Below are 16,327 nucleotides of genomic sequence, written 5' to 3'. Positions count from 1 at the left end.
TTTGTGATTGGGTGTAAAAGCAGATTCTCTGTCTTTGCAAGCAAAGATGGGTCATGGCTCAACACTTCATGCCAAATTTCATGAGGGAATTGTCAAACAATTCAAAAATCACATTTCTCAATGCAAGATTGCAAAGAATTTATGTTTTTCACCATCTACCATACATAATATTGTGAAAAAATTCAGGAAATCCAGAGAAATCTCAGTCTGTTTTGGGCAAGGCAGGAGACCTCCATTGAATGTGCATGACCTTTGAGCCCTCAGATGGCACTGCATGAGAAACCATCATGCTACTGTTAAATGTAGTCACATGTGCTCTGGAGTACTTTGGAAAACCGTTTTCACTTAACACAGTCATCAAGAAATGCAACTTAAATCTCTGTTATGCAAAGAGAAAGCTATACATCTGTTCAAAGCAGGGATGCAGGCGAGTTCTCTGGGCCCAATCTCATCTCAGATGGTCTAAAAGACGGTGGAAATATGCGCTGTGGTCAGATGAGTCAATGTTTCAGCTTGTTTTTGGAAAAAACAGACATCAAGTTCTTAGTCCCAAAGATGAACGGGACCATCCAGACTTTCATCAACGACAGGTGCAAAGGCAAACATTTGTCCTGGTATGAGGGTACATCAGTGCAAACGGCATGGTTGACTTGCATATGTGTGAAGGTACAGTTGATGTGGAGGTGTATATTGGGATTGTACAGAGACATATACTGCCATCAAGATGACAACTTTCCTGGGAAGCAAGACAATACTAGGCCTCATTCTGCACGTGCAACAATTAGTATCCTCAAAACCCAAATGATTAAAAAGTATAATTAAAAGGAAAGGTGATGTGACAGTGGTAAACATGCTTCTGTCTCCAAATTTTTGGAGTGTGTTGCAGCCATCAAAATAAAATAAATAAAAATTATATTTACAAAATACAGTTAAGTTGGAAATATTTTCTTTGTACATTTGTCAGAGAATTAACAAATCACAAATTCTTATTGCATTATACAAAATGTCCCAACTTTTCTGGAAATTGGGCTTATATATTGTATTAAAAAAATGTATTAAGTGCACCAATGCACTTAAAATGCCCTCGTCAATGTTGTTAAATGTTTGTTAGCTTTGGATCTGCCCATCCATTGACCCAAGGATAAGATGTCTTTGGTATTCTGTTTTTAATTTATAAAAATATTAGTTTGTACATTTTTATATATATTCCACAGAGTAAACACTCATTTTACATACATTATTTTCTAACATAAATTGAACATAAAACATTCCAGAATGTCTGCAATTTGTCTGAAATACTGCCTGTTGAATTTCTTGCTTTCTTCAGTGCGTTAGAACAAAATGGCCTTGTCAGAGTGGAATGAGGCAATGTATGGTACAAATGTTGCTATTGATGTGGTAGCTGTACAAAAAATAAGACAAGAACACAATTATGTAAGATACTTACTGCCACACTGGGCAAATAAATAATACTATTATGGTCTTTTTGTTTCAACTCTTTAATATATACCATTTATTTTACAAAATGCCACAATTGCACAACATTACTAAGTAAATTAATGTGGGCCTATTAATTTAATTTTAAGTCTATTACATTTTAAATGTAAGATGCCACAGTGATGAATCAAGCAATAGTATTAATTAATGCATAGGAAATAAAAATCACAGTGAGATATGAATGATATCATCTCCTAGACAGGATTTTTTAGTGTTTATCTGATTTGTCTGCTCTAGAGTTTGAGAAGAGATCTCAACAACGTCACAATCTGTGCAATAGATTTGCCAAGATACTAAAGTTTGCAAACAAAAGTCAGATCTCAATATGAACTATGAAATAGGAATATGAATTTCTTATTAAATTCACTCAAGACCAAACTATCCGAGCTATTCTACACACATTCGTTTTATGGCTACATACTCTTAGTGTATATTAACAATTTTCAATTGATACATAAATGAAACATAAATGAACTCCATAAATCTATGAGCTATGATAGAGCAATAAAATATGGTTAAAGGTCTGAAAATGAAAATTCTGTCATTATTGATTCACGCAGCAATGATTGCAATGAAATGTCATTCTCCTTTCCACATATTAAAACAAGTGTAATGCTCAGTTATGACACATCCTAGAAATGGCAAGTGTAGACAAAGACATCAAACCTTGCCAAACTATTTTTCTGAACAAAATGCATATAACATAACAGTTTTGCAGAGGGGTATTTTCCGTTAATTTAACTTTTTTTGGTATATTTCTCACATTGTAAGCAATCATATGACTTCAGGCGACTTGCACCATAGAGCACGAGTCATATGGAGTTCTTTTTGGACACTTTTATGATGTTTTGTTGACAAAGGCTAGCCTGGGAAAACCCAGACAACTTCCGGCAAATTTAGATGTGCTCTGCAAGTAGTCTGGCAAAGAGCTCATTCAAGCCCATTTCCATGCTGTCGAAATCGCGGCACCAATCAGAAACGTTGAGGCGGGCTTTACACGACGACGATCGCTCTGATTGGTTTTAGGTCTAGCCTATCAAATTGCGCCCAGAGGCATTTGAGCGACGTCCACTCCGATGGTGAAGCACCAACTTTTAAATGCATTATTATATTCAAATTGCAAACACATGAGGACAGTCTCCATGAAAGACCCACTGGCAGATGAACGTGCTACTACAGTTCTCTCCGAAACGGTAGGAAATTAAATTAGATTTAATAGAGGATTTTAACTGTGACAAGATGATTGACAGGGCAGTTTACGTGACAGGATGCACGCGACAGATCCGTCCGATAAAGATGACGAAGTAGTATGTCCCAAAGCTTGCCTACTGCTACACATTCAAAAGTAAATACATTTTCTTCACAAAAAGAGTACATACTTTTATGGCGTAGTGTAACTTAGGCGAATTGGGACGCAGCATATGTCTTTACACGATGCCGATCGCTGTGATTGGTTTTAGGAGTTTTAGGTCTATCCAATTGCGCCCAGAGGCATTTGAGCGACATCCGTTGGTGACGCCCCCTTGGAAATGAGTTATTAAGGAAGCTTTGCCAGACCATAACTCAGTTACTACTGAGAATGGTCTGGTTTTAACCAGGCTGGACAAAGGCTATATGATCACTATGAACTGTCTGGAAAAGAGCTACATAAAGATTCTTACAAAATTATGTTGTATTCCACTGCAATAATACCAGCAAGTTTGTAACAACATGAGAGTGAAATAATGACAGAATTTTAAATTTGGTGTGAACTATCCCTTTAAATTGAACTACCACACCCATGCTGTCATTTTTATTCAACTATGGGTAAAGTTTCATTTATTTTTCAGCTATTATACGATTTTAATTGCGTTTAGGCTACTGCATCAGCTAACGTTAGTGTCAGTCAGTCTATGTAAACTCACTGCATCTGCAAAGGGAGTGTATCTGCCATCCCTTCCCCCATCCCCACCACCATCATCACCGCCGGACCAGTGAACACCAGGCTCGGTACATCATTTCACCGTTATGGCAAATGAATTCCCAGAAAACAGAGAAAGAACTGCCAACTCACGCCATGCCAACATCACGTCGTCTCTAGACCTAAGCACGTCTCTAGACCACAGTGTGCAGACGCGGATTTTTAAAATCATTGTCATCGGGGACTCAAATGTGGGTAAGACCTGTTTAACCTTCCGCTTCACCGGCGGAGCCTTCCCCTGCAAGACTGAAGCCACCATCGGCGTGGATTTCAGGGAGAAAGCCGTGGAAATCGAGGGCGAGAAAATAAAGGTGGGATATATTGTCGGGGCTGGTCTCTTTCCGAAGGCCGATATCTCGTTGTGTCACGATTGTATTGTGTGTTTGGCTGGACGTGTGACAGACAGGCAGCATCATGAGGAAGCTCAATGTTTACATTCTGAGTAATATCAATGTTCTGATCGCATGTTGCATCAAGGCGCCTGGTCATCGTCTTTCATTTCAGACAATTAAATGACATGCCATAATGTCGTCCATTTAAAAATCATCACACCTGCTAGTTCATCTTAATGCACCTCCATGAGTAAATTGGTCAATTGAACACATTTTCAGTGGTCAAAGCCCAAAGATATTAAGATATCTTTAATACTTCTTGAGTTACAGGCATGCAAACTTAAGGCAAAACACACAAGAAGTGCTTTTTCCCATTTTTGAACTGTCTGTTGGTATATAATGTTACAAAGATTGCTGAAGTCAACAGATTTAAGTAATAGACCTACCAATCTCAGTGTAAAAATAAAATAATGATGCTACCATCTTTCTAAAGTCATTTTCACCCCTGTGTAATTTGGCTCCAAATCTCAGTTGAAATTTGACATTTTGACTCCCTCTGCAAAATAGTGGATTATTCAGTAAATATACATCCATGACATTTAATATTTTTGGCTTTCATCACTATTAATCTTTGTCTTTCTTCAGAAGAAATATTAACAAAATCAAAAATTTGAGCCAGGAAAAAATTCTACAATTTTGTTGATTTGACACGGAATGACCCACTAGCATGTTCCACAGCTACCATCTAGAGCCAGATTGTATCATCTGTCTTTCTCTGTCTATACATCTCTCTCTGTGTGTGTGTGTGTTCAGTCACCCCTTTAATACATTCATTTTGATAGTTTTTTGTATGTATCTTGTATGTTATTATAAATGTATTTTGTAAGTTACACATCCATCTAATGCAATCTAGCCAGTACTAAATATTCCAAATGCATCAACACTGAAATGATCTTTATGTTGAGCCAATTTATGTTGTCATAAATTAAAAAAAACACTATGACATTTAAAGAGCACAGTCATATACAATTATGAGTAAAGGTCAAAGATTTGACCAGTAATCATTTGGATTTACTGTCACACCTTGAATGCTTAAAAAATAGCCAAAGTAGATTTATTTATTGTCATGCTATTTTATTTCTGATGCATCAGTTTTCTCCCTTCACCTTCTCTGCAACCTTGAAATTAGTTTCTGTCTTGTTTCTTCTCTTAACAGGTACAAGTATGGGACACGGCGGGCCAAGAGCGCTTTCGGAAGAGCATGGTGGAGCACTACTACCGCAATGTGCATGCTGTGGTATTTGTGTATGACGTCACAAAAATGGCCTCATTCCAGAACCTAAAGACCTGGATTCAGGAGTGTAACGGGCACGGGGTGTCATCCTCAGTGCCTCGTGTTCTGGTGGGAAACAAATGCGATCTAGTTGACCATATCCAGGTCCCTTCCAACACTGCCCTTAAGTTTGCAGATTCCCATAACATGCTACTGTTTGAAACATCAGCCAAAGATCCCAAGGAGAGCCAGAATGTGGACTCCATTTTCATGTGCCTGGCATGTCGTCTAAAAGCACAAAAGTCCCTGATCTACAGAGACGTGGAGAGAGAAGACGGCAGAGTGAGGCTGACGCATCCGCCCGATCCTAAGAGTACCTGCCCATGCTGAGGACCTTAAACTGTGGAATTATTAACATTGATGATAATTCAGTGCAAGAATGTGCCTGCAACTCATTTTAGTTACTTTACGTCATGAACTATCCCTGTGTGTGTGTGTGTGTGTGTGCGTGCGTGCTTATCTTAAAATGTTGTTGTTGTTGTTGTTTATTTTTCTATTTTCAATTACACCATCACTAAAACGCAAATCCCACAAAACTGGTCGTACTTCATCTCAAAATAAATGAGACAGAAAATAATGCCACTTTTCCATATAAGCACATTTCCCCAAAAATTCACATTACTGCCCTAGTGAAAAATAAATATACTAAAATATATTTGAAATACATTTATTTTATGCTAAGTATACTATAAATACATTTACATGTTACGTACTTAATACAGTATAAATACCATCCTGCAATTGTACTTTTGGTATATTCAATTGGTATACTTAAAGTCTGCAAAATTGGAACAACTTTTTTTTTTACTTAAAGTACTTTAGTTATCCAGAAATAGTGCTGAGGTCCAACTAAAGATAAACTTAAGTATATTTAATTGTGCTGAAATGGAAGTATACTTTAGGTACACTCTAAATATCTACTGTAGCATTTAAAGACTAATACTGATCATACTATCCTTACTAATAGTGATATTAAAACACATGTTAAGCTTAATATTAAGAAATGTGCATTGTGCAATAAAGAATTACCAAATACAGTTTAATTGTAATATTTATATCAGTAAGTCTTAAGCGATATGTCAGTAAATATGTTAATGAGTTTCTAGGATACTTAGTATGAAATAAATTTATTTTAAATGCATTTTGGTATAGGTTTTTTTTTCACTAGGGTGTAATGGGGAAAAAAAATCTTATTTTCATTGTTGTAATGCAAAACAATTAATATATTATTATTAAGTATTAATTTTATAATTACAAAAAAATAAGTAGTTTACTCAAAAGTAAAACATCAGCTACATTATTTTGAGATTTCTGGCAAGGAAAAAATAGAAAAAACTGCAAAAAAAATACATAATAGCCCTTCAATATGCTTCATTTTTGTCATCAAAAAAGAATGCGAGCTAGACAGGTTTATACAATATTTCATGCCTGTGTAGAAGAATGATTTTCAGTCCCTCATACTTAATTCAGGGTGCACTTTATCCGCATAAATACCACTTATGAGTAACCTTTCAAGGATTGAGAAAACGTGACATTTGTTAGATTTACAGTCATTTGGTTCTGTCACACATTCATTTAAATTCATGGGCATCACACAACATCTCCAACATCATTGGCTGATGGTCTTAAAGGGACAGTTCATCCAAAAGTAAAAGTTCTGTTATCAATTACTCCCAGTCACGTTGTTCTAAACCTGTATGAGTATCTTTGTTCTGTTGAACACACACACACAAATAAAAATGATATTTTGAAGAATGCGGATAACCAAACTGTTTCTGGTCCCCAGTGACCTCCATAGTATTTTTTATGGAAGTCAATGGCGACTGTTTGGTTATCCGCATTCTTCAAAATATATTTATTTGTGGTTGTTCAACAGAACATAAAAATGTTTAGAACAACTTGAGGGTGAGTAAATGATGACAGGATTTTCATTTTTAGGTGAGCTATCCCTTTAAGGTTTCATCCAAACCCTCCAGTAATGCAGTTTCAGAGTTTTTACAATGATCATTTAAATGTTTGTATTGCCTTAAAACATATTCATTTCTTATTCCTAGCCTTGTGGTTACTCCATGCTAAAATATTTCTAACATTAACCCTCACTAACAGCATGCATGTATTTGAAACTCATTCAAATTATGAAACTAAAACATATTCTGATAGTTAGCATTAAATAGTATAGTGACCCAACAAAATGCTTAATGTAATCTGATATTGCTCATAATTCACCACAACTGTGTGGTAAGTTTTATGTGGCATCACAGTATTTCACCAGCTTAAAGATGTTCTTCCAAATGCATAAAGGCTTTAATTTCTACAAAAGCAAGGCTCATTCAATTCAAAAGAACCAGAAAATAATGTTATTAACATGACAATTTGGCGGTGTTTGTGGAAATGTTGATTATGGAAAAAGAGTGTAATTTGGTGCACCTGTAAGTTTGTTTTTAGTTATTAGAACCTCTATCCACTGCCATTTCTGTTCTGTTCTTTTGGTTCTACAGGAGAAGTTGCAGTTTTTTGTGTGTGTGGTTTCAAATGTATTCAGATTCATAAGAGAATTCTCTGGTTTCAATCGTTTTAGCCTTATATCTGCTGAAGACATTGAAGCCTTATGATTTGTCTTGTTTTGTGCCATTGTATGCTCTCACATGTTACAATATGTATGTTAGGTTTTGAGCACCAAATTAAATCTCACATATCCTGAAGCCCCAGCCCTTTCATTAGCTGAGAAATGGCTAAGCTTTAAAACAATTATTGGAGTTTTTTTAATCAAGAGAAAAATTATGAACTGATTAAATGATTTTCAAACGCACTACACAATATTGTTAACATATTATGCTGAAAAGAGTTACAAATGCTTGTAAAATCCTACTCTGCTGAAATTATTCATGGAATTATTGTGGACAGTATTAAAAATGATAATAGACTAACATTATGCAACGATAATCATCCTGTTGTAATAAATGCTAAAAAGATTAATAGATAAATTTGCAATGTAAAGAGAGGAGTTAAACATTAATTTTTAGGATGTAGAAAAAATTATTTATAATTATAGAAATTATTTTTCACTGTACTAAATATAAACAAATGGAAAAAGCCATAATAAATCTTACCCAGAGTGCTTATGTAATCAGTTGTATTTTTAAATAAAAACAGGCGATTGAATATTAGACTGATTTTTGCATTCACAGAACAGGTCATTAAAAGTGAAATTAAACTTTAGTCAAAAGTGCCTATGGTTAAGATATATACTCTCAGGCCTGGTTTCACAGACAGGGTTCAAATTAAGACAGGATTAGGCCTTAAACTTTGGAAAAAAAAAAAAAAAAACATTACTGAAGTGCATCTTGATACAAGCATGTGAAACCGGGCATATGTGTACTCTCATACTCTCTTAAACAATGGCTCCAAAATCTCTCCATATATGAATAAAAATATATTAATAATACAATAAATATAAACTATATAATACATTTAAAATTAAAAAAATGTTTTGTATTTATTGCATTTCAAAATCTATGTGGAAGGTATTTGCGTGCATATTGAATAATGTGTGCTATAGAAATATGTCTAAGGCCTGGTTTCACAGACGGGGCTTAGATCAAGCCAGGATTAGGCCATGGCTTTATTAATACATTTAAGTAGCTTTTATAAACGTGTCTTAGAAAAAAAAAAAAACATTACTGGTATGCATCTTGAGACAAAACAATGGCACTGACATATTTTAAGATACTGTATGATAGTGCACGTTTCTTTGAGGTAAAACAGCTCAGACATTCATTTTAGCCTGGGACTAGGTTTAAACCTTGTCTGTGAAACCGTGGGTAAATGTCATATATTTTAAAGTTAAACTCATAATTAATTTGCAGCCTGTAACTGGTACACACAAACACAAATGCGCATAATCAACACAAACTATAATAAGCTATCTCTTTAACATCATCATACACAATAATCATCGATGTCAACTCTCCACATTTTATTTTTTGCTCATTATGTAATTCATGTGCCAGTTGGCAAAATGGAGAAACAAGTTGTTGTAACTGTTGTCTGTTTAAAAACTTTTATGAAATATACTTAAAACGTGTTCGCGTTCATTTTAACCTATATAACATTCCCTGTCATTTCCTTTGATGAACACAGAGTGGCGTGCTGGAGCTGAAATGTGTTGATGACACAGACAGTAGATGTCGCTGTTTACACGCTCGCCGTAATGACTCAGCGTGAGAGACTTTTATTTTGAAACATACTTGGTCGCTTTAGCCTGATTTACTCTGTTGTGTCGCTAGCAGACATTCGACCGTTCGGCGGTACCGCGGTAGCAGCGGGTCTTTGGGCTCGGTTCTGTCGCTGTGGACGGGCCGGAGATGGCGGAGTACAGTCAGACGGGTATATTAACGGCCCTGCTGCTGTTTACTGTGGTAACACTGAAGGATATTTATGTGGGCCGCAACAGCATGATTCAACAAGACAGCGCCGTACCCGACATGCACACACAGAGACCGAACAAACACACATTATACACGGGTCCGGTTCTCAAGTTCCAGTTCTGGTGAGAGACTCCACAGACATTCATGTTATTCAGTGTTTTCACTTTCTGTTTAAAGGACATAGGAGGTGCTAAGCTAATACGGCTAACATACCATGCCCGAAAAAAAACTAAAAGATAAATATAAATATACATTAAAATAATTATAACCTGCATAATATTTCTATTTACACAATAAAGAGGATGAACTGAGATAAATTGGGCTGGTTTTGTCATGGGATGAATGCCAAAAGATTTACGTCAAGCGCAATTTACGTCATTCCACCCTTTACGTTAAATACGTTATAATCATAAAGCATATTTTACAACTCATGCATTATGTAACTTATGTACATGATTTAACATCATTGCTGCAACAAAAACTGCTCAGGTCATCGTGCATTCTTGTCATTCTTGTCTATATTATTATAAATCTATTTAAAGCTAATAAGGATTTCATGGCTCCCTTTTGCAGTCTATGACTGCTCCTGTTAAAACACAATATATCCAAATACAATGAGCGACATATTAGACTTTAATATTTTATCTTTTTTTCTGATGAAGCTAGATGTTGTTTAATAATTATCTAAGTGAAAGTGGTTTTAAATAATAATATTTTTGTAGCATTTTTTTCTCACTTACAGTGCATGTAATATTTAGCACCAGTTACTCTATCTTAGGTCAAACAATTGTAATTTTCACAACATTTTTTACAACCTCTCTCTGCATTTAGAATTGTCTGTCTACTGTACTTTAAAAGTCACCATGAAACAAATGAACAACTCTTATTTTTTTTTTTATAGTGTATTTATTATTAATGGTTTATCCATAAAATTCATGTGCTCTCTTAGTCTTAAATCAAAATAACTTCCTATCCCTCTTGCAGTGACAGCTCTTCTCTGATGACGTTTACTGATGTGAGGGCGGGACAACCTGTCACTCACATGAGATCCTCCAATAGCAAGCCACAACCATCCAATCAATTCCCCGTGATAAAATCAAGCCACACCCTAAATGTTTTTCTTGTTTGAGAAGCCGTTTCTATGTTATACGTCACAATAGGGAAGAAAATACGATCGTAACTAAAGTCTCATGCCGACTTTAAGACTTCTATATGTAAATGACCTCTGTTGTGATTGGATGACGTCATGTACCAGTGTAGACCATTTTCTCATAGGTCTCATTGATATATGAATGTATACGGAAGTAGCGATAAATCTTTTCTTCCATTTTGTGAAGTACATCTGTTGCGAGTGTAACGCATTATCAAAAAAGAAAAAAATTAGGGTGGAGCTTGTTTCTTTGTACCGGTTGTTAATTGTATGATCAAATGATTGGAGAAGACCTCACTAGAGAGTTATGACATTTTGATTTAACATTACTAAGTCAAAAAATAATATATGCAAAAATATCTTCATATTCATGACCATTTCTAAAGTGATAATCTCGGCCATTAACTGTGTGTGTGTTCAGTATATCCTGAGGGTACAGTAAGGTGTTCCAGGAGTACTCCCGGTCCATCAGCCAGCTGTACCCGGACATCCGAATCGAGGGAGAGAATTACCCTCCCAAACCCATCAACAAGTGAGAGAGCATTTTTCCAGATGTAATGGAATTGACCCTCGGTCAGAAAGTGGTTTAGTCCTGCCTTAACTCGTCATGTGTCTTCCTCTGCAGATACTTAGGAAACTTCATCTCTTATTTCAAACTGCTTGCCATCGCTTTGATTGTGACTGGACAAAATCCTTTTCAAATGTTTGGAATGGACACTCCAAGAATATGGTCCTGGGGACAGGAGAATAAGGTAATGTTGTTGAAAATAGTGCTTGGACTCTAGCCTGGTTTTATAGCGGAGTCGAGGCTGAAGATAAACTTGATTGTAAACGCCTGTGTTAAAGACGTAAAACACATTTTTAGGAGAGCCTGGTTACATCAGCAGAAAAGTCGTTTCAAAGCTGGACATTCATTTTATGGAACTGTTATGAAAACAAACTCTGTGTTGTTTAGAATAACATGCACTGATGAATCATGCTCCATGAGACCGCAGGTAAAATATTAACCCATAATATCATAGCCTAATCATTACCATTTAATTAAATCCTGTTTCTACATTATTATTATTCAAGCTCAATATGCTGTTTCACTTTGAAATATTCCATAATATGTCACATATAATCAAAAGTGGCAGAGGTTTCACATCATGGCATTTAGTCAAGAGACACATGGTGTTATTGATGCTCATCTGGCACTGTATTTTAATGGATGGTTGGATATATATATATATATATATTAGTGGTGGGCCGTTATCGGCGTTAACATGAGACTCTTATCGGGCGATAAAAAAAAAATATCGCCGTTAATCTATTCTCAAAGTTGGGTTGGGAGCTGGGTCTATACTACGCAAGCTATGATGACTTTCACCTTGATATTTTAGCGCGGATGTATACCTAGCCGAATTCGGTTCGGTGTTCGGTACGCATTTTTCCTGCCGACCAAAATTTCGTTATTTCGAATGTAGGCGGGTCGACATCAAATGGCAAACGTAATGTAAGCGGAACGAAACTGAGCTACTCGTTATTGTGTGGTTGACGGACCGTTGTTTATCAGTTTGGACCAAAGCAGCGCGAGCCGATCTTGATCAAGAGACACTGTTACTACACAGTTAAGAGATCCAGTAAAGAAATCATTTGAATTCGCCACAGAAGTAATAACATTGCTGCGAGATCTAGTGAGAAACATTCACATTTCTCCGTTATTAACGGATCAAACAGTGCGTGGAAGCCAGGAAGAAACATTGTGCCATGAATGAACTATCCAGTGTCCACAGATCTGCAACATTCACCATGGATTTTACTGCAGTAACACTAACTGCAACCATGGAAGTTTGGCAGGAATAGTAGGCTATAATGCTTTCAAGTAACATTACGTTGGTTTTATTTTGACATTATGAATAAAATTGCTGCCCTCAAATGTTAATCTGAACTAAAAATAGACCTTTGTTTATAACTACTACAATATTAGGCTACATTTAATTTTTTCCAAGGAGCTGTTTTGTTTTATATGCTCATAAGAAGAGTCTATTATAGCTCCATCATTGCTCAAAGTAAAAAAATAAAAAAATAATATTTTATTATGTTATAAAATCTCTGGCATTTCTTCACAAGTTCTTTTAAATGTCACTTTTTATTTAAGAAACACGTGCCCTTTAGTCATTATTTGGGTAGCACACATATTCTGAATGCCTTCGGCAGAATTCAAATGAGCCATTTTAATCTAGATTAATTCCAAGATTACAGTGAGATTAATCTAGATTAAAAAAATTAATCTATGCCCACCACTAATATATATATATATATATATTATGTATGTATGAAGACTTCAGATGCAATAGCCTCTAAGTGCCATCTGAAATTTCCTTCTAGAATTATCATTTTTATCAAGCTTGTATGTTTGTTCACTTATTTAATTTTAATGGCAATGAAAATTACCTATTAAATGTCATTAAAGTGAAATTACTGAACTTAAATATTCAACATTTCAGATGGCACTTTGAGGCTTCTAGACTATCTCTTCTTGACTATCGAAGAATAAAATGGGACTTGGTTCTGTGCATCCATTGTTGACTGGATTGAGTCAGATCTGAATGAAAGCTTGCAGCCAATTGTCAGACAAAAATGATTGGAGAAGTCCAGCATATGTCAGAGAAGTCTGTCATTTCACTGGAAGATTTTGATTAAGAAGTACAATATCTAAAAGAATTACGAACTGAAACATATGCACAGATTAATTGTCCACATTGAGATCAGTTACAGAGATGGGGTGAATTTACATTTTGTGCCAACTGCATTTTGTCCACTGTCTTCGTAGTGGTTTTAAACAGGAAGCAATCTAAATCTGGAGGAAAGTTTCTCACGGTTGATGGTCTGTTTTGCAGATTTTCTCCTGCCTTATGGCATTCTTCCTTAGCAACATGTTGGAGACCCATTTCCTCTCGACAGGAGCTTTTGAGGTTACATTGAATGGTAATGTCATTTGGATGACCACTCCACTCGGAAAAAAAAAAAACGTTAAAATATATATATATATATATGAACAATATATGTATGTCACAGATGCATAACTATCTTTCTGTTTTAGATGTACCAATCTGGTCCAAGTTGCAATCTGGATACGTGCCCAACATTCAGGAGCTTTTCCAGATCTTGGATAACCACCTTAAGATGAATCAGGTTGACAAGATGAACTTTCCTTCACCGTAGAGCTGTTGTTTTTGCCAAGAGACATGTAAGTGGTAAAACCTGTACAATGATGTCACCGTGTGTGTCACAGCATGTTTTCTGTTGTTGCTGCTTTCAGTACAGGTGTTTCCCTTGACTTAGAGTATATGCAAAACTTGAATCTGTTGCTTGCATGGTATTTCAGTATGGAATTTACACCCTGTTCAAAAGTTTTTGAAAGTCTCTCATGCTCACCAAAGCCCTATTCGGACAGCACTAGTTTTCCAGGGGGACTTTAGAGAAATTTGTGTTTCACAGACGTATGTTGCTATTTTAATCCCGTCTGAATCTTCCAAGACTGTTTTTCTCCCACAACCTCTGTAAAAATTCCAGAGTAGTGTGTGGTTTTGTGAAGGATAAAGAACCAGCTCTAGAGTCATTTGCTCATGAATTGGACTAAACAGCTCATGCTATATGTTTGGTTTAATGTGTTTTTAAAAAAAAACTTCAGTACAATCTTTTTTTTTAATTTTTTTTTTACTAATTTCATCACTACTTGATGCTGCGTTGCACTTGTTTAGGACACGTCAATCAACATGCATAACACCATCAAGTGTCCTCTCGTCTGCAGGTCTCCGGAGCCGTTTCTCTGTTCAGAGGGACTGTGGACTGTGGCATAATGAAGGCCTGCGCTGAAAACACACGCTGTGAGCGCAGACTCGATGCTCGGCCACCACACACACTCCTCCTGCCCAGTGACGCGCATCTTCAGATCGACTACATCTCTTCAGAGCATCAAACTTCATGCATTTGTAGTAGGAGAGTCACATGAGAGATAAAGGCACTTCATTTATTACTCAATGCTGAAGTTAGGGTTTTTTTATGTTTTTTTTTTTTTTTTGGTCAGGGTAGTTCTGTTTGTAACAAGTACTTTCTCGAGGGCAACTGTGATGTTTTCTTAATGTAGATGTCTTTAAATGGCCTTTAACATGATCATTTGTTTGCACTGGTGTAGACTGTACTGTACTCGGGGGAATCTGACCTTTTTAATTAGTGGGAATGTCTGTGTACTGCGGAAACATGCAGGGTTTTCTTTTTTAATGCTTGAAGTGGTACATTTTTGTTGTGTTTGTCACAGGTTTGCTGGTTAGATTTACTGCATGTGAATGAAGGCCAGATCTTCTGACTTTAACTGTATACACTGCCAGAGTGACCTGTGAAATCGTCTGCAGTCGTCTTAATGATGGTGTGATTGAGTGTTGCATATCAGAAGATGTGAATGGGAACTCTAAAGACATCCACTATTTTTCCAGCTCTCTCCATATAGATGTGGCGGCAAGCAATGTACCCTGAAAGTTTAGTGTATCTGTGAATTTGTAACAAAAGTGATACTGATAGTTTGGATTAAGTTGCATTGAGAGAAGAAATTGTACTCTATTTCACAGTGACGTAAAATAAAGATTCAAATGTATAAAAATGTGATTGTGAATTATTATTTTCTAATGAGGTGCATTAGATTGTTCAGAATCGTCATGAGAGTGAAGTTGAAAGTTTTTTCTTCCCTATTGTGATAGACTGTAGTGGCCAAAAGTGATGTTTGGAGGGGATATTTGTTTTTAATGACCCTACAAGTTCAATTAAACCATCAAAATATGAGGAAAATATTTTATATTTATTAAATATATTATTTTTGAGGGAAGAACAAAACACTATACTTGGTTCAGGTCATTCTGATAAAATGATTTGGCAAAAAAAGGGTTTATATATATATATATATATATATATATATATATATATATATATATATATATATATATATATATATATATATATATATATTAGGGCTGTCAAACGATTAATCGCATCCAAAATAAAAGTTTGTTTTTACATAATACATGTGTGTGTACGGTGTATAATTATTTTCTATATATAAATACACACACATGCATGTATATATTTAAGAAATATTTGCATGTATATACTGTGTATATATATTATATATAATTTATATTATATATAAATAACACATATTCTTAAATATATATATGCATGTGTGTGTATTTATATATAGAAAATAATTATACTCCGTACACAGACATAAATTATGTAAACACAAGCTTTTATTTTGGATGCGATTAATCGTTTGACAGCCCTAATATATATATATATATATATATATATATATATATATTTTTTTTTTTTTTTCAAAATAATTCGCAAAACAAAAAGCTTACAGGAAAAAGCATGCATTGACGACAACAATCAGTTCTTAATATTTATATATTTTTGGTTCTCTCGTTTTTGCATTTGTATATAATTTCTTTGAAAGAGAGCCTGATCAAAAATTATGTATGCACAATATAGTATTGCCAAAAAAATAATTTAATTTTTTTTTTTAAATGTATTAACTAAAAAAAAAGAAAATCATTTAAAAAAAATCATAACTGATATAATGCATATTTT

General features: G+C 35.2%; 2 protein-coding genes across 2 annotated transcripts; both read left to right on the top strand.

Annotated features, from left to right (window-relative positions):
* The first annotated feature begins 1,605 nt into the window (after nt 1-1,605).
* On the top strand, nt 1,606-5,678 carry rab33a (RAB33A, member RAS oncogene family). The gene is made up of 2 exons (XM_079892451.1): nt 1,606-3,768; nt 5,006-5,678. Exons 1-2 carry the CDS (start codon nt 3,505-3,507, stop codon nt 5,450-5,452), a joined length of 711 nt encoding a protein of 236 aa, XP_079748577.1. The 5' UTR covers nt 1,606-3,504; the 3' UTR covers nt 5,453-5,678.
* A 3,656-nt stretch (nt 5,679-9,334) lies between these two features.
* On the top strand, nt 9,335-15,341 carry selenot2 (selenoprotein T, 2). Its single transcript, XM_079892222.1, has 6 exons — nt 9,335-9,671; nt 11,121-11,231; nt 11,325-11,451; nt 13,582-13,669; nt 13,785-13,931; nt 14,496-15,341. The coding sequence occupies exons 1-5, from the start codon at nt 9,487-9,489 to the stop codon at nt 13,904-13,906; spliced, it is 633 nt and encodes a 210-aa protein (XP_079748348.1). The 5' UTR covers nt 9,335-9,486; the 3' UTR covers nt 13,907-13,931; nt 14,496-15,341.
* Nucleotides 15,342-16,327: the final 986 nt, after the last annotated feature.

The sequence above is a fragment of the Squalius cephalus genome, assembly GCF_949319135.1.
Source record: "Squalius cephalus genome assembly, chromosome: 14".
Classification (NCBI taxonomy): Eukaryota; Metazoa; Chordata; class Actinopteri; order Cypriniformes; family Leuciscidae; genus Squalius; species Squalius cephalus.
The sequence above is the reverse complement of the archived record's forward strand: the minus strand, read 5'-3'. Positions and strand labels throughout refer to the sequence as shown.